Genomic DNA, 18042 nt, shown 5'->3' with positions numbered 1-18042 from the left:
TGTGTGTGTCACTGCACACAGTCCCAGCTGTAGATACCTGTGTGTGTCACTGCACATAGTCCCAGCTGTAGATACCTGTGTGTGTCACTGCACATAGTCCCAGCATCCATTCACTTCTAATCTGTAATGCCTTCTTCCTAAAGTGAATTTCTATAGTCAGTGTGTAATTGTCTTGTTTCTCCGCTATTCTCATTATGTCCTTTAATTGATGCATTTATACTATTGACATTCAAATAATTGATGATTTACAGCAGTGTCTGCTACATTTATGTTTTATATTTTCATTGTTCTCTTATCTTCCACTCTTTTGCATTTTGATTTTTCACTGAGCATATTATGTTACTTATATTTTTTTCTGTCATTTGGGTTTTTTTTTTCACATTTTAAAGTGATCTATATGTTTTAATACCCCTGTGAACAACATGAATGAGCAATTGAAGGTTAGAAAGTTAGATGTCTGTAATGGCAGGGAGAGCTTGGCAGCAGCTCAGGAAGCTAGAGTTCATCGCACCTAGATACGTGGGAAGCAGAAGGTGAACTCCAAGTGGGCTATAAGCCCTTACAGTTTGTTTCCAGCAAGGCTCCCCATCCCAAGGTTGTGTCCAAACAGCAGCACCAGCAGAGACTCGGGTTTTAACAGATGAACCTGGGAAGGGCCGCTTCTCATGGCTGAATACTAACTTCTCCCTTCCTATTCCCTGTTATCACAATCATGTGTGTGTGTGTGTGTGTGTGTGTGTGTGTGTGTGTGTGTGTGTTGTACGACTTCAGGACCACCCTTTGCAACTTAGTAAGAAATTGTCTTTATTTTTTTTCAACATTTTAATTTGTTCTGGTTTCTGGAATTAGTAAATCTTATTTGGCCTTGTGTAGGCAGGATGTCAGCTGTTCAGAGCCCATGTGGAAGGAGAGCCTGCTCCACTGTGAATGGCCCTCTCACCTCAGATGCACATCTTTATTACAAGAGGTGATGCAGAGACTTAAGTAATTTTAAGATAAAACAGATGGAAGATTACTATCCAAAAACATAAGTATCTTCTAAATATCAAAACAGCCACCCCCAAAACCAAAACACTCTAATACAGTGGATCTCAAGCCTGGGTCAGAACTCCTTTGGCGATCACATGACCCTTCCACGGGGATCGTACCAGATATTATGTTATGGTTCATAACAACAAAATTGCAGTTATGAAGTAGCAGTGAAACTAGTTTTATGGTTGGGGTCACCACCATAAACTGTATTTAAGGGTCACAGCATTAAAAAGGTAGAAACTTAGGTATATAGCATGATAATTAAGAAAAGAAGATAAATAATTATTGAATACAGGGGAACAAACTACCAGCCTTCCCAATAATGAGAGAAATACAGATTAGTGATCATTTTCTTTGGAGGGCCTGATTTGGAAAAATTCAAAAATTTGTAACTGAAAAAAAAATTAGAAACAATAGCAGGAAAGAAAAGTATAGAAACAGTGATTTCCAGGTCTGTTCATGGGAAAGCAGTTGGCCACTTGTCAGAATGCTGTCTGACACATGTCAGGTTCTTGAGCCCGGAATTCATAGGTATGTATATAAACTGGTGTGTCCTATTATCACTTAGATTTTTGTGAAACCTAAAGTATCTTTTAGTCAGGTGATTCATCCTGCTGACATGTATGTAAGATGAGAAGGACTTTGAAGGAGAGAGAGGAATTGTGCATTTTCACTTTATGCTTGTGTGGAGGAAAGAGTTATTGGTGGACCTGGAATTGCTCTTGGGAAGATGTGCTTTGTTTGCTTGAGCCTTAGCTGACATCTGGGAACTTGGGTTTTTGGAAGGGTTCCCTTGCTAAGAGTTAAGAGTGCTTCACTGTGTCGATTGTTGAAGCAAGTGATACTGTTGATACTGAACACCTGCCTTCCGTGTAGGTCTCATAGGCGTTGAGACCGTTGGGATGTGCTACTCCAGGACTGCCCATGTGGCTGGACAGTGAATCCCGGGCGCCACTCTCTGCTCGTGAGTTCCTCCGTAGAGCACTTTTTGTGAAGGTTGTCACAGCTGATTGCTTCAGGAATTCATGGGTCCTTTTGACGTCATTAGGAGAGACCTGTGGGAAACTTGTGCTTCCGGGCTGTGTTCTCCTGGGCTTCTCTTCCCACACCTTTCTTTCTGCTGCTTTCATTTGGAATCTTTTGGCCATAGTTCTGGATTCTTTGGCAGGGATTTTATATGTAAGTACTGTCTTGCCCCTTTGTCACATGACTACAGTGCCTCAGTCCTGGGAAGCAGATTTTGATGGACAGCTGGTGTTCTTGAGGAGGGAGCAGATAGATGCGCATGTTTGAGAAACAGAAGGCTAGTGGGGCCTGGCCCATGAGGTGGAACGATTAGGAGACAATCGGAAGTAGGCTGGTGAGCAGGCCAGAGGACACAGGACGAGGTTCTATTTGTATGAACCTTGGCCTCCTGCGTGTAGACAAGTGCTGTACCACTGAGCTGTCCCCAGCTGGAAAGGAGGAAATGTGTGCCAGGTGTCCCGCTCATCACCCTGCCCCTGGGCAGGAACCGGAATTTTTTTTAAGAAGCTGAAGTTGAAATAGAAGCTTTGCCTGATGAGATTGTGGGTAGCAAAGAAGTGAATTAACTTTGTTCAGAGCCTGGAATGGTGGTGGCACACGCCTTTAATCTCAGCACTTGGGAGGCAGAGGCAGGGGGATCTCTGTGATGGTGCGCGCCTTTAATCTCAGCACTTGGGAGGCAGGTGCAGGGGGATCTCTGTTAAATTTGAGGCCAGCTGGGTCTACAGAGCGAGGTCCAGGACAGCCAGGGCTGTTAAATAGAGAGACCCTGTCTTGAAAAACAAAACAAAAACCTTGGCTCAGGTTTATTATTTAAAACAAGATGACTGTGGCCACACCACCCGGAATGTACACTTATTTCCTCGGATCTCTGATGCGAAGAATCTGGTTAGATTGGATGGAAGGACAATTTGAGGCAAAGTACTCCACTTCATTTTTTTTTTTTTTTGACCAGAAAATAGACTTTATTTTTACATGTACAAATGTTGACTTAAATTTTAACAATTAAGAAAAATATATACAAACCAGTCTCAATGCAATCCACTTCATTTTTTACAATCAGTTTCAACTCAATGTGATTAAATAACAAAGACCAAATTTTAAATAGCATTTTATTCTCTCCAGTTATACAAGCTCTATATGTAGCTTACGTGAGTGTGTTACAGATGTGAGTAGGAGGCCATTTCATTAGCTGTGGTGTTGTGAGTGTGATCCTCCCATGAGAAGATACTAGCACTGTGGAGAAGACGTGAGGGAGTGCATCTGTCTCCCAGACAGTGGTTTCTAGTCATTGCCAGTAGTGATGGAATTAAAAGCCAGGGATGGCAGATAATAAGTTCTAAAACAGGAAAAAAAAATGACATGAAATCCATCACAATGGTTATGATTGCATCTGATTCTTATTTTTGTTGTTGTTGTAAATTTTTTAGCTCAGTATCGAGCTTTGGTGCCTCTTGAGATTAGCGACAAACTCCTAAGTAATTTCAGTAGAGTTGTAACAAAAAAAAAAAATCTTTTTTTCTTTTCAGAAAGTTGGTAGTTTCCCAGAAAACGTAGGTTTTCTCTTTAAAACCTTGGCTTACTGACCACAGCTCTGTGGCAGAAATAATCATTTTCCATAGAGTGGTGAGTATATGTTGAGCTGTCTACACTGCAGGTGTGATAATCGGTCTGTGCTGTTTGTTTTGGCAGTGAGAAATAATTGGTCCATGCTAGAATTTAGTACTTGTCTTTGGTTTGTTTTTTAGTGGAGGTAAAGAGAATTGATGTTATTGTCCCTTAAGGTATAACAGTGGGTCTTGATGTTCTTAATTTTATTAATGATGGGTTGCTTTAGTCCCCTATGAAAATTGTTGACTGTTTTCTTAAAAGTAAGATACATCATAATTTGAAGGAAGATATTATTTTGTGTGTGTTGCTGGAGACAGGGTCTCAACTCTGGGTGATGTCAAACTCATTGTGTAGTGAAAGCTTGCCTTGAATTCTTTACTTTTTTATTGTTATTATCATTATTATTTTGGGACAGGGTCCCAGTGTGTTGTCCTGGTCTTTCTGGAACTCTTAGGTCTGTTTCTGCCTCTGCTGAGTGCTGGGATTAAAGACGTGTACAATTTTAGCGTTGCCTTGAATTTTGTGTCCTAAATGTCCCAGGCACGGGGGTGTTTTAGTTGTGCCCCACTACACTCAGATCAGTACCCATAGTTTTAATGCCTGGAGTTTGTAATTTCTGAGACATTTACTGTGGGGACAGAGGGAAAAAGATTGGAGTTAATAATCGGTAGACAGGCTGGAGAGATGGCTCGACTGTTAAGGCAGGCTCACAACCAGAAATATAAGTCAGTAGACCTTGGGTCAGGAGTCTAGTGGGCAGAGAGGCGTTCGGTAGAGAAAAGGAAGGTGCTGATAGTAGGAGGGAGCCTGCCCTGTGAGTTGGAACATGTGTGCAAACACACCCACCTCTCTCCAGTTTACCGTGCAAGATAAACTTCCCTTTCTTAGGTAACTTTGTTCAGTAAAACTAATGCATATGACGGGTTTTTTTTTTGTTGTTGTTGTTGTTGTTTTGTTTTTTTCCCAGGACAGGATTTCTCTGTGTAGCCCTGACTAGCCTGGAACTCACTTTGTAGACCAGGCTGGCTTCGAACTCACAGAGATCCACCTGTCTCTGCCTCTCAAGTGCTGGGATTAAAGGCTTTTGCCACCACACCCGGCCGTGTATAACAAAGGATGTCTGACCACGGTGTCCTGTGGAGCTCAGCCCACAGCTCTCAGGACTTAGTTCTTCCTCCGTGTGAGTCCTGGGGCTCATCAGATCTGCTGAGCCATCTCACTGATCCCGTATGGCATAATCTTATTTCTTTTCCCTCTGATTTAAGTGATACTCTGCTTTTATTTCCATAAAATACCTTGATGTTAAGTAAAGAATAAACTTAGTTAAAAGTTTGTATTTCTAGCTGGGGGTGGTAGTAGATACCTGAGGTCCCAGCACTTTAGAGGTGGGGGAGTGTCCGTTATGGATTTGTGATAGGAGCTGCTGTTCATACAATGTGACGTTCTGGCTGTATCTGCCAAGGATGATGTTTGTATATTGAGATGTGTCCTTGATGAGCTGAGTTAGAGACGAGGAAGCGGTTTGGAGGAGTGGATGGTGGAGTATGTCACAGCAGTGATCTCAAACGTTTCAGGGTTTTTATCCAGAGTGGTCCGCTGGAGTGTTTACCTAAAAGGTCCCGAGATTCTTCTTTACATCATTATTCTTTGTTAATCAGTCCTGACTTTCAGCTTCAAATGAAAAAAGTGGTGGTTTTTGCCAGTTTCGCCTGATAATGTCAAGTTTTGCCTTGTTTATACAGGGTTAATTTCTGGTATTTTACAAACATAGGGTGTGTGCATGTTGAGGTCAGAATTGGTGTTGGGTGTCTTCCTCTATCCCCACTTTGTTTTTATTTGAGACAGGCTTTCATTGAACATGGAGCTCCCTGGTTCACCTATTCTGGCTAGCCAGAACGTCCCGGGATCCTCCTATCTCCGCCTCCCCAGTGCTGCGATCACAGGCATGGCATGCTGAGCCCAGCTCTATAACGTGGGTTCTGGGATGAAACTGAGGTCCCATGCTAATGCAGCCGTACTTCACCAACTCAGTCATACTAGTTTGACTTCTATCAAACATTCTAAACCCGTACAGGCCAGAGATAGGCTAGTTTGATATTTACATGCTAGTAACAATATTTTTTAAAATCTGTTTTCTGTAACTAAACCATTTTTGTAGGACTTGAAAACTGTGTGCACAGTCAAACAAAACAGTATTACAGTTCATTTCATGTCGTCCTCTCTGATCTGAGCTGTGGTCTTTAGGCAGTGCTTGTGTTGCCTAGCATGAGGGCATGCACAGCGGTGCACATTGCATGTTCAGAAGAAGCTGTAGTAAAGTCACCCGATGCATCACAGTGAGCAGTGCCAGGGTCCATCTTGGTTGTGTTCAGAAACCGCGTGCCACTGCCAGTCCTGCCCCATCACATTCAGTCCACGGTCCCTGCACAGTTGAAGGTCTTCCCGAGTGACTTCAGAACATTCCAGTCCTCACGTGCCCTTTGTTACAGCCTGAGCTGCCGCTGTCCTTGGTTACTCGGCTGTGTGTCCTTCTTCCACCCTCCCCGGACTGCTTACCTGCCCTTTTCTCCCTTACTAATTCCTTCCCCAATTTTCTATAAAAAAGGCCCCACTACAAACTTATATATAAAATACAAAGAAACCTGATAACTGAGAAACTTGTGTTTTACCAAGCGAATTAGTCAGTTCTCCTTCACAGACGTGGTCAGAGGTACCGCAGCAGCACCTGGTAGCTGAGTGAGAATGAAAGTGTTCTAGTTAATTTACCCCAGACCCACTGAGGGACTGGGGACCTCGGCAGTCTGACCGTCCATGTGATTGCAAAGCCAGCTCAGGTTAGGTGGACAAACTGTCGAGGCAGACAGAGTGACCCACGATGTGAGTCTCTCTGAGACTCAGTCTAGGAATCTGAAGTACAAGTAATATTTAAGGAATTTTTAATTGGCTAATAGTAATTAATGATTATTGAGCCATGCATATGGCAGACTCTTGCTGAGTCTTTTTATAAAGATTGTAACGGTGGGTTAAATGGATCGGTGAATATTATCAAAACCAAAATTTTAATTAATGGGACTAATTGTAAGGCTGACTATATTTTTGATAGGAACAAAGTCTCTACTTAAATGTCTTTTTTAATGCAGCTTGGTAGAGTTTTCTGGATGTTGATGCTTTTCAAAGTGCAAAGCAAAGTTTTATTCTGTTTTTATGTTGCATATCTAATGTATATGATGATTTTTAAATATATTTGATTTTATATGTGACTTAATTTACACATAATATCTGAACACTGATATATATAACATGTATTAAAATATGTTTTAAATATTATGTTATTAAATATTTTAATACATATGTATATAATCTGTTTCCATACACATACACACACATAAAATATGCAATGATCAGATCTCACTGGATATACCATTTATGTAGACTCTAGGTTTTTTATTTTATTTTCATAAAATATTCTTCATTTTAAAGTTGAGCATATAAAGCATTCCATGATATGTCAGGCTTTAAGACTATTAGGTAAATAAAAATTCAAACTTGAATATTTGTTTATGATTTGAAGACCTTCTGTAATAATTACCAGCTTTCACATAAGAACACTGTAAAGATATCTCTCAGCGGTTGTCACACAGGAAGTGCTTGGCGTGGGTAGTAGGTGCTCTAGGAGTGACAGCAGCTTGGAGTCCAGCCTGGCCCTGTGCCTTCAGTAATAGTGATGTACAGTACTTTTCTTTTCTGCCAGCGCTTCTTTGACTTTTTAAACCGACATCCTTTAATTTTAATTTTCACAACAACCTTTATATTCAGACACTGTAAATATCTTAAAATACATCTTTTCTGATGTCAGATCTTTGAGCAGAGAAGATGGATATGCAAGATAGTATTAACAGGGAATAATGAAATCTGTGAGCAATCTTTTTGCCTTTTCCTGCTGCTTTACTTTTGCGTTTAATCTTCCGGGTACGCAGTGTGTTCATACAACAGGGCAGTGTGAAAAGACACAGTACTCGCCTTCCTGTCCATTTCTCAGCTCTCCTTTCCTGTCCTGCTGTAGCCTGTGCTGCTTGATTCTTGGAGATGCTTTGTGCATGTGTGCAAGCAGACGCGGTTTGAACCCTTTAATGCCATATTACTGTGTTCAAGACTGAGCTTTCTTACTTGCTTTTTAGTCATATCATACTTGATTGTATGAAACAGATTTAACAGTCCTATTAATAGGCAGTTTTTTTATTGTTTGTGAACTTTACTATTATGAACATACTGCAATAAAGAGCTTTGTGCATACATTATTCCATATTGCGCCAGTTTTGTCTTGAGGCACATGTGTAGAAATGTAAGATAGGTGGATTTGTAACTAATTAATACCGTGTTTGGACACACATCGTACTGAAGTCTGGCTCTAGTGTAGCCCAGTGACCTGTTTCCATGAGTGCTGGCGTTGCAGGCGTATGGAAAACTGGGTTGTTTACACATCTATATATTTTGAGATTTTTTTTTTAAGTCACTATAGACCTGTGAAATTTTAGTTAGGCTTTGTGCCAGTATATTGCATGATTTTTCTTAAAAGAAAAAAATGTGTTTTCCTGTGTTCTGTCTCTAAAATTTAGCCTTTTTTTTTTTCTGAGTAAAACAAAAATAACCATTTCCTATGTAAGTGCCCGTGTGTAAAATTATTTAAAGTAATACCATAACAATGACAAGATTCTTGTGTTAAAATTCTATGATTTTTTTTTTTAAATACAGTCATGAAAATTTTTAATTGCTTGAGTTTCAGCATCATGGGTTACAGAAATAAACTGGTGAAAAATTTAGTTGCTACTAGATTTTTTTCATTTCATTTGTATTTAATAATTTGAGTCCTAAAATCAAAGTACTTTCAATGTGTCTTTAACCCATCAAGGAAGTAATCTCCTTTGAAATTAATTTTTAGAAGTGTAGTTGCATAGAATCTAAACAATTCACAATGCCAACTTTCAGTTCTGAAAGCAGGAAGTGTATTACTGACAAACAGAAATATTCCAGCCCAAAGAACATCCCTGCTGCCACATGTGGTAAGAATTTGTCATAACCCACAAGCCACTTCTGTGAGGCAGTGAAGAAGCAGAATTAGTCTTTGTTGAGCATTGCCAATCCAGTATGAAGGAACTTTGTGTGCAGTGTTTTACAAGTGATTGTTAGCGTATGCCTCGGAAAGAGCCTGGTTCATGGAGGGTGCTCCTGGGCTCCTGAGAGGAGAAACCTGTCCAAGACAATCTCAGCTTAGTGATATCTTCAAGTAAAATTACTTCTAGTTCCCTTTGCTGTTCATTTGGAATAAACAATCTTATAATTGCACTTACTCTAAAAAGAAATTATTCTTAGGGTTAATTTTTAAGGGACAGGGAAATTAACAGCTTAGAGGAATAGAATTAGTTGTGAGGAATTGGGTCAACAGAATTCATTTGTAAATCTTTAACATTCTGAAAATATCAATGTTTCTCTAAACTTGAATTTTATTTTCTTGTATTTTAAGCGATTAAGAAGATTGTCTACCAAATATAGAACAGAAAAGATTTACCCCACAGCCACTGGAGAAAAAGAAGAGAATGTTAAAAAGAACAGATATAAGGACATACTGCCATGTAAGTTTGAACTGCCCTTGTTAGAGTACATAGAATGCTGTCTACTCTTGTGACCCCAGCTCTGAACTGAGCAGCTGAGGAGGTAGTGTCAGTCCCTCCGAGGAACACTACAGAATAATTCCTAACTGCTTCTTGGAAGCCCTTCTTGTAGCAGGGTTTGTTGTTTTTAAGTGATGTAGACAATTGGGATAGTTTCTTAAAATGCTGAAACATTGATTTGTTAATTGGAGAAGAACCTTAATTGATTACCTGTGGATGAAAAAGTGGGCCACAAGATACCTCAGAAACTTGTGTCTGCTGTCCTCAGCAGTCTAGGTGTCTAAGCGTATTTAGGGTTGAAAACATGATATTCTCATTATGATTACAGGCTAAGATAATACTGTTTTCTAGATAAGTTCCTTTAAACACATGCTTAACTAAGAGTCCACATTTTATAAGGAAAAATTTTGCCTTGGACCTGCTTTTTCTTAAAGATGCCACAGTGTTTTCCTGCAGCTGTCTTGAACTATCTACATCCTGTAGCGCCATTTCCTTAAGTGTCGTTATGAGAGCTTCTCTCTGAAATACCCTGGTGTTCCAGTGACCTAAGGGAGTAGCCTCACTAAAGCCAGTGGTCTTTTTCAGTGATTTTCTTTCCTATTAAGTGTGTGTGCCATTGGCCAGTCTATTCTGAAATTTTCTTCCTTCATGATAACCCTCTTTCAGATCATTTCCTCCTTTTCTTATCTCCCTCTGTTCCTCACTGATTTCTTGTGTGCATGCCTATCTGTTTTGTATGGGGACGGATCGGATCAGAAGTCAGCTCCGATTTAGTGGTTCAGGAGCCACTTCTGCTTTTTTTGTTTGAGATTTGGTGTCTCACTGTGGCTAAGGCTTTCCAGTTGGGCTAGATTACCCAGCCAGCAAGCCTAGGGATCTACCTGTGCACCTTTCTGGAGCTGGCGGTACAAGTACCACTCATGTCTGGCTTGTGTGTGTTGGGATTGAGTTCAGGTCCTCATGCTTGCCCAGCAATTACTTCACTGCCGGAGCCACCTCTCCGACCCTCCTCATTGCTTTCTTTGCCTGTGTTTAAACCTGTACTTTGTGTAACTCTGCTACATTCTTCTCTTCTGTGGATTGTATTAGTGACATTGACAGGGACCAGCACAGACAAGTGATGAACTGCCACTCTGCAGGTTTTGTAGCTATAAGACCCGGAACTGGCCTTCCCTTTGTAAATTGGAGCTACAGTGATAATCCTTCTAAGGCCTGTTTGGAGCGTTAGGTAGGTCAGTCATTTTCTACTAATCTAGCACAGTATCCTCTCAAGGCTTTTGCCTAAATATGCTCCGCCTTCCTTGCCAGTGTCTTTGATCTGTTGAGGCTGTCTTAACAAAGTGCACAGACTTGGTGACGTGTCAACAGAAGTGCATTGGGAGAAGTCCAAGTGAGGGCTCCAGGAGCACTGGTGTGAAGTGAGGGCGCACACTCGCTGAGCCCTCGTGTAGATCAAGGAGGCCTCTCGTAGAGACAGTCACTGCCTTCATCAGAACACGCCCTCCTCGCCCCCCCCCGCCCCATCACTGCATTGGGAAGTGGGTTTCAGCAAATGAGCTTAGGGGATGCAGTCAGACCATAGCATTAATATGCTATTACTAATATAGAATAGGAGTTGACGTGGATGTGGTCCAGATACTTTCAACATAATCATGTGACCTTTCAGTACTGCCCACTGATTTCTCTGTAGTTTAGAGAAATAAATCTTAACTGGCTCAAGGTTTCAGTTTTCACATGCATTTTATAGAGTTGTGATGGGAATCTGTGTGCTGATGGTGCAGAAGTCCCTGCTTTTGAACTTCATGCTCTAGCCTAGGTGTCAGACAGTGAAGACACATAGACACGAGCTCTGTAGGTAATGCTGGAAGGGTAAGGCCCTGAGAGAGCTGGGATACGGGGAAGGGAGGAGCTTGGTGGGATGCTGGTGAATCAGTTGCTCGTTTCTGTGATAAATAGATTTTCCTCTTGTAATCCCGTTTGCAGCTGGGAAACTGAGTCTGGAAGAGTTAAGTCGCTTATATGATGAAAGGTAGTTTGTATCCAGAGCCTTGACATTGAGAAAGGGTGGTTGCTGCACTCGGATATTTGACGGGAAGCGTTTTTGGTTGTCATGCTGCTGCCAGCCTCTAGGGGCAGACTGGGGCCCTGCTGCACAGCCTGCAGCGCACAGCACACAACTGAGCCTTGTCTAAGCTGGGGTTGAGAGCCTTCCTTAGAGTGCCAGCCTCAGCGCTAGTCAGGGCAGGAGGACCTCTTCTTCCTTCTAGTCAGTTTCTGCCTGTTTGGATTTGGCATGTACATTTGTCAGAAAACAATTTCTCAATTTTCTTTGAATGTTTAACATGTCCGTTGTTGCAGAAACAAAGTATGTAATTAATTTTTAAAATAAATTTATATCATAAGTAAACCAACCCAATCCAGTTTTAGGACATTTCATTACTTCCAAAAGTTCTGTATTCTTTAGCCCCAGGCAATTGTCTGCGTGCTTTCTGAGTCTAGATTTTGTTTTTCTAGAAGTTTGAAATAAACATCATATAATATGTGATCAGTTGTGCCTAACTTCACTAATTTAGCACATTTTTAGTTATATTTGTGTTATAATAGTACTAGTGGTTATGTCTTTTTACTATTGAAAAATATTTAATTCTGTAACTATATTATATATTGCTTGTCCACTCTGCATTTGATGTATATTGTAAATAATGTCACTAAAAATATTTCAGAAAAGGCTTTTGTGTAAATACAATTTTATTGTCCCTAGGGGCCTGTGTAGGGATATAACTGTAGACCTACAGAAGTTTATATTTAACATTTCTCTGTTTGTTTTTGTTTTACGAGGCAGCAAGTTGCTGTGTAGCCCTAGCCCAGGCTGGCCTCTGAATTCTTCATCTTCCTGCCTTAGCCTGTAATGCTGGGGTTATTGGCATGTACCACACAACACCTACCTTATGTCGAAGTCAGTATTTTGCATTCCCAACCTTGGCACGTAAGAACCAGTTTCCCACATTCCCACCGGCTCGCGGGAGAGTTGGGTTTTTGATTGTTGAGACTGTGTTAGTTTGTGTTAGACCTTCAAGTTCTCAGCCTGCCTCAGCCTCCTGAGCACCTCGAGTTACAGGTGTGAGCCGTTGCACTTACCATCTTGCATGAGTGTGTACGCCTATTCATAGATGCCTATGAAGACCTGCGGTTGGAAGTTATAGGTGGGCCACCACACTCAAATGTTTTATCCACTATATATTTTCCTGGGCCCAGACTTTTTTATTCCAGTTTTTCTAGTGATTCTTGTTATATTTCTAATTTGTGGCTTTTCATGTGCTGTTAGCCAATTCTTTGTATATCTTCTTTGGTGAAAAGTCTTCAAATTATTTAAGGAGAATTTTATTTTAATCTCACTGTGTTAAGAATTCCTTTTGTTGTTGTTGCTTGGTTTTAAGATAAAAGTCTTAACACTGGATGGTCCAGGTTGGCCCAAGCTCTTGATCATCCTGCCTTAGCTTCCTAAATCCAGGGATTACAGGTATGGGCCACGATGTCCAGCCAAGAGTGCTTAATATTTCCTGGGTACTAGAGACTATTTCCAGAATTGAAAATTTTCAATGTTCTCTTAGAATAAGAGGTTATTTACCCATGTTTTCTTGTTTGTAAGGGCTAAAATAGAGCTTTTGGGGTTGGTGAGTTGGGGATATTCCATCTGTTCTGATGGTAAATAGGAGATTCTTTATTCCACTTTGTGTATGCCTAACCTCCTTTTTCAAATCCCCAGCCTGCACGTGGACAGCCTACATGTAGGCTGATGATCTTAATTGTCATTGCGGAACCAGGTGCTGTACTCTTATCTTTGAGGCACTCTGACTAGAGAGTGGGATGCCATATTGATAACAGTTATTGATTGGGACCCCTTATTAAGAGACCTTATATGGTGATTCTTTCATGTATCAAAAGAAACATCTTTCCAAAGTCAAATTAAAAAAGAGGAGACAAAGTAATATGAGTGAAATAAATGGCAGAGCACTAGCAAGAATGGAAAACATGTTAGCGACGAATAGTTTTCAGAGTCTAGTACATCTTTCTTATTCCTCTAACTACAAATTCCCAAAACATCAGAAACAAGTCATTCATGACAGTTGTCTTTGTAATATTTCAGTAAGAAGTATATTCATAGCTGTTGCCATCTCCAATTTATCTTTTGTAAATTAATTGGTTTTCATATTCATTGTCTATGGATTAGGAAGCTGTAATGTGATAGTCATGGTTACAGCTTGTGTGTTGTTCTTTTCTAATCTATAGGCGGTACTAGGCAGTTCTCATACCTTATCAACCAGGTGAATAGGCTCCTTTAATTTGCAAGTAGTAAAATGTTTGTACCTCGTGACCCACCTTGCCCTCAACCATGTTAATTCTGTGGTATTTATGTGTGAGCATGTACACACATTTGTGCCTGTGTGAGTTTATGTACCTCACATGTGTGCAGCTCCCAGGAAGGCTAGAGTCCCTTAGGTCCTGGAGCTGGAGTCACAGGTGCTTGTGAGCCATTTGATTCAGGCCTTGGGAATCACTGAGATCTCTGAAGAGGGCACAGCTGCTTTACCTACTGAGCCACCTCTCCAGCCCTCAGTCCTGTGGGATTATTCTCAAAAATACATAACTCCCTCCCAGTCACAGCTAAAAATTAGGGAAATTTAACATTGAAAGAGACAATAAGTCAATACATAATCTTGAAAAAATGAAAAACTCAGAAATATAGTTTAAAATTGTTACTTGTTTGATAACTGAATTTTCTGGTCTTAGGAATTATGCGGTGGTTATATATTAGTATTAAGCCAGTCGTGGGGGATAGTCCTGTAGTCCCAGCACTTGGGAGGCTGAGTACAAAGAATCATGAGTTCAAAGCCATTCTGTACTATATATAGCAATATCTTGATTCAATATTTCCACCCCCCAAAGCAGTGTTACTATTAGAGGAAGCTCAGGAGCAAGTATCTGTGACTTTATGCTATTTTTGCAAGCTTTGTTTAAATCTAAAGTCACTTCTAAATGTCATTTTTTGAGTTAATGAAGTTTTGGGTTTTTGTTGTTGTTTTGAAATAAGATCCTTATGTAGCCTTGGCTGACCTCAAACTCACAGAAATCCTTCTGCATCTGCTTCCATAAATGCTGGGATTAAAAGCATGAGCCATTATGCCCTGCCTAATTTTTTTTTAAACCAGTACAAAATCTGACAGTACGGCTCCATGAGTTAAGGTACTTTCTACCAAGTCTGATAACCTCCATGTGGCACACACATCCATCAGCATCCCCTGCCTCTCTCCTACAAAAGTAAATAAATAGTAGTAACTGGGCGTGGTGGCGCACCCGGGAGGCAGAGGCAGAGCATCTCTGGGAGTTCAAAGCTGTCTGGTCTACAGCTGGAGTTCCAGGACAGCAAGGGCTGTTACCACACACATACACACACTCTCTGTAAATAGAGATATAGATAGATATAGGCACACATGAATACATTATATATATATATACATATATATACATACATACATACATAGATAAATAGGATTTACATAGCTTAGTTAATGCAAATGAAAATAATATGCATTCTGATATTGGAAGGTAAAAGAAAGATTGCATTTTTCCATAATATTGTCTGATTATTTTTGTCCAGTCCTGTCATACTGTAGTATTTTAATTCATTAGTCATAATTATTTTCAAAATTTCTCGTGAAATATGGAAAGGTACATTTCTTGGTAAGAACCTTGGCAAAGGAACTCTTGAGTGCTGGTCATTAAAAGGTTCTGAGGTGGGCTGGCGAGATGGCTCGGCAGAGCCATTGCCTGCTGTATTGCCTGCTCTTCCAAAGGTCCTGAGTTCAATTCCCAGCAACCACATGGTGGCTCACAACCATCTGTAATGAGGTCTGGTGCCCTCTTCTGGCCTGCAGGCATACATACAGACAGAATATTGTATACATAATAAATAAATAATTTAAAAAGGGTTCTGAGGTTTCACTGAGGAGATGGCTCAGCCTTTAAAAGCACTGGCTGCTGTTCCAAAAGACTGAGTCCAGTTCCCCAGCACACACATGGCAGCTCACACCACACCTTCTGTAACTACACTTCCTTGGGATCAGAAGCTGACCTTCTACTTCTGTGGGTACTGCACACACCTGACACAGACAGACATGCAGCCAGAACACCATACACAGAAAGTTTATTCTGTTCTGTCTTTTAAGACAGAGTCTCTGCCTGGAAACCCATATCCACCTGCCTTTACTTGTGAAGTGCTGGGTTTAAAGACAAAATTTAAATTAAAAAGCAAAAACACTGAGGCTTCACCCCTAGATAATTTGGTCAAGGTTTAATGTTTTATATTTTTAAAGTTCCAGATATAATTTTGATTGCAGCTTTAATATATTTATATATTTTTTTGCTTTTCTGAGAGTTTACTTTTTGTTAAAATAATGTTACAGTTACCGTCCTGGCCCCTGAACTTGACATTGCGTGTTTAGAGTAGATGCAGTGGCATGTTTGTGATCCCAGCACTTGGTGTGTGGAAGCTGTCCGTGCCTGTGAGCTGCATTGTGACGGAAGTTACAGAAGTCTTTTCTCTTGTAGTTGACCACAGCCGAGTTAAGCTGACCTTGAAGACTCCGTCTCAAGATTCCGACTACATCAATGCAAATTTTATTAAGGTACGGATTAAAATGAGGGGACTTTTCCTTGCTACACTTAATGCCTTTCTACATACAGTTTTTTGAAGGTGTTAACTACCAAATATGTACTAATCAGAAAATAAATAGAATAAGAATAAATAAGAATGCCTTGTATATCTTATGTGCCTTCCTTCTAGCCACCTAAGCCGTATACATATAGCTCAAGCTGCGTGTGTGTGATAGCAGAGATAGTTTTCTCTGTGCTGCCTTTACATTGAAGGCCTATATAAATACTTCAGTAAGTTGGCCCTTGAGCTTATATGTCGTTGAACCATATGGTAGTTCCCAGTTTTTCTTGGTGATGAAATTATAATAAACACTATTCTTTTGCACAGTTTCTTAGGATAAATTAATAGTGCCAAAATTACTAGGTAATGTTGATTTAAATGTATAAGATACAACTGCAGTTTTAAAAATCTTTGGTATTTGTTACTATTTATTATGTATACAATATTCTGTCTGTATGCCTGAAGGCCAGAAGAGGGCGCCAGACCTCTTTACAGATGGTTGTGAGCCACCATGTGGTTGCTGGGAATTGAACTCAGGACCTTTGGAAGAGCAGGCAATGCTCTTAACCACTGAGCCATTTCTCCAGCCCCTATTTGTTACTATTTGCGATGACAACTTGGAGCCATGTTTGGTAGCATATACCTGTGATCCCAACATTCAGAAGGCTGAGAATCTACAGTATTGAAGGGGTAAGTGGGTGGGTGGGTGGTCACTGGCTTGGAGCTTGAGACTTCTTGCCTTAGCTTCCCTGGCGATGGGATTGTGGGCATTCTCTACTATTCCCTACCTGTCCTGTTTATGCTGTTACCAAGAAAGAGGTGCAGTGTCCTTTGTGACTGAGTTTAAATAAAAGTTTAAATTTGTTTCATAGGTTATTTTGGGCTTTTGAATCCAGTTATACATCTATTACAGCTTTTCAGAGATTTTTATATTGGTAGTCATAAATACTTTAATAGGTGTTTTGTTGATAATAAATGTTAGATGATAAGAGTAGTAAAATTAATATTGTCTATGTAATGTTGAACAAATAGGGTTTTAGGTAAAGAATTCTTTAATTTACTTATTACAGTAAAACAATTTGTGGACTAAACAAAATGGGTATTGTGTTTCAGATATTGTCAATATGTAGATTCTTTTATACATGTGTATTAAGAGTTGTAGATTTTAACTGTAGTTAGAGCACTGATTCAGGTGTCTGCCAGTTCATTTGTTTCAGTCGGCTGTCTTAGCTATTTCCAGAGCCTGTAGTAGGCTCTGAGTGCTAACTACTAGCTTTAGTATTGTTTTTAGGATTTACTCTTGTGTTTTTGCTATAGTTAATTTTTTGACTATTCATTAAGTTTTTGTTGTTGTTTCCTGAGATAGAGTCATTCTGTTTGTAGTCCTGGCTGTTCTGGAACTCACTATGTAAACCAGGCTGGCCTCAAACTCACAGATCAAAGAGATCGGGCCTGCTTCTGAGTGCTAGGATTAAAGGCATATGACACTATGACCAAGATTTTGTTTAATTCTTAGTACAAAGTGATTTAATTACTGCTTCTGTACCATTGATTAGCAAAGCTGCAGTGACTCGGGCACGTGCTGCCATGTTTTATGCACTGGCGAATGGTGGCTTTAGAAGAAAGCATTACTAAAGTAACTTGACGCTTCAGTGAATTGACGTTTACCTTTCACCCTTTCAGGGCGTCTATGGGCCAAAAGCATATGTGGCAACCCAGGGGCCTTTAGCGAATACGGTCATAGACTTCTGGAGGATGATCTGGGAGTACAATGTTGTGGTAAGTGACTTGTCACTTCTGAGATCCATGATATGTAGAAATACTAGGTGTCTTACCGAGTAAAAAGTAAAACAACTTTTTAAGTATAATGGTTTAAATATAACGATATTTCTGAAAAAGACAAAAACAAGTTTTGAATATGGCTCATTAAATTCTCACAAAGTAGTTCAAATATTTTAAGAAAAGTATGCCTAGGCCGGGCGGTGGTGG

General features: G+C 40.2%; 1 protein-coding gene across 4 annotated transcripts in view; it reads left to right on the top strand.

Moving 5' to 3' along the window:
• Ptpn12 (protein tyrosine phosphatase, non-receptor type 12) overlaps positions 1-18042 on the top strand; it is a 64904-nt gene that overhangs the window by 13956 nt on the left and 32906 nt on the right. For 2 of the 4 annotated variants that reach the window (XM_005358349.3, XM_026784654.1), the window contains exons 2-4: positions 9191-9299; positions 15948-16024; positions 17737-17832. In XM_005358349.3, coding sequence (XP_005358406.1) covers positions 9191-9299; positions 15948-16024; positions 17737-17832 — 282 coding nt within the window. Of the gene's footprint in view, positions 1-8704; positions 8730-9190; positions 9300-15947; positions 16025-17736; positions 17833-18042 lie in introns of those variants that run through there. The other 2 variants (XM_026784655.1, XM_013350443.2) reach the window with 2 other exon arrangements.

This window comes from Microtus ochrogaster, chromosome 26 (assembly GCF_000317375.1).
Source record: "Microtus ochrogaster isolate Prairie Vole_2 chromosome 26, MicOch1.0, whole genome shotgun sequence".
NCBI lineage: Eukaryota > Metazoa > Chordata > Mammalia > Rodentia > Cricetidae > Microtus > Microtus ochrogaster.
This window is presented reverse-complemented; position numbering and strand designations above follow the sequence as displayed.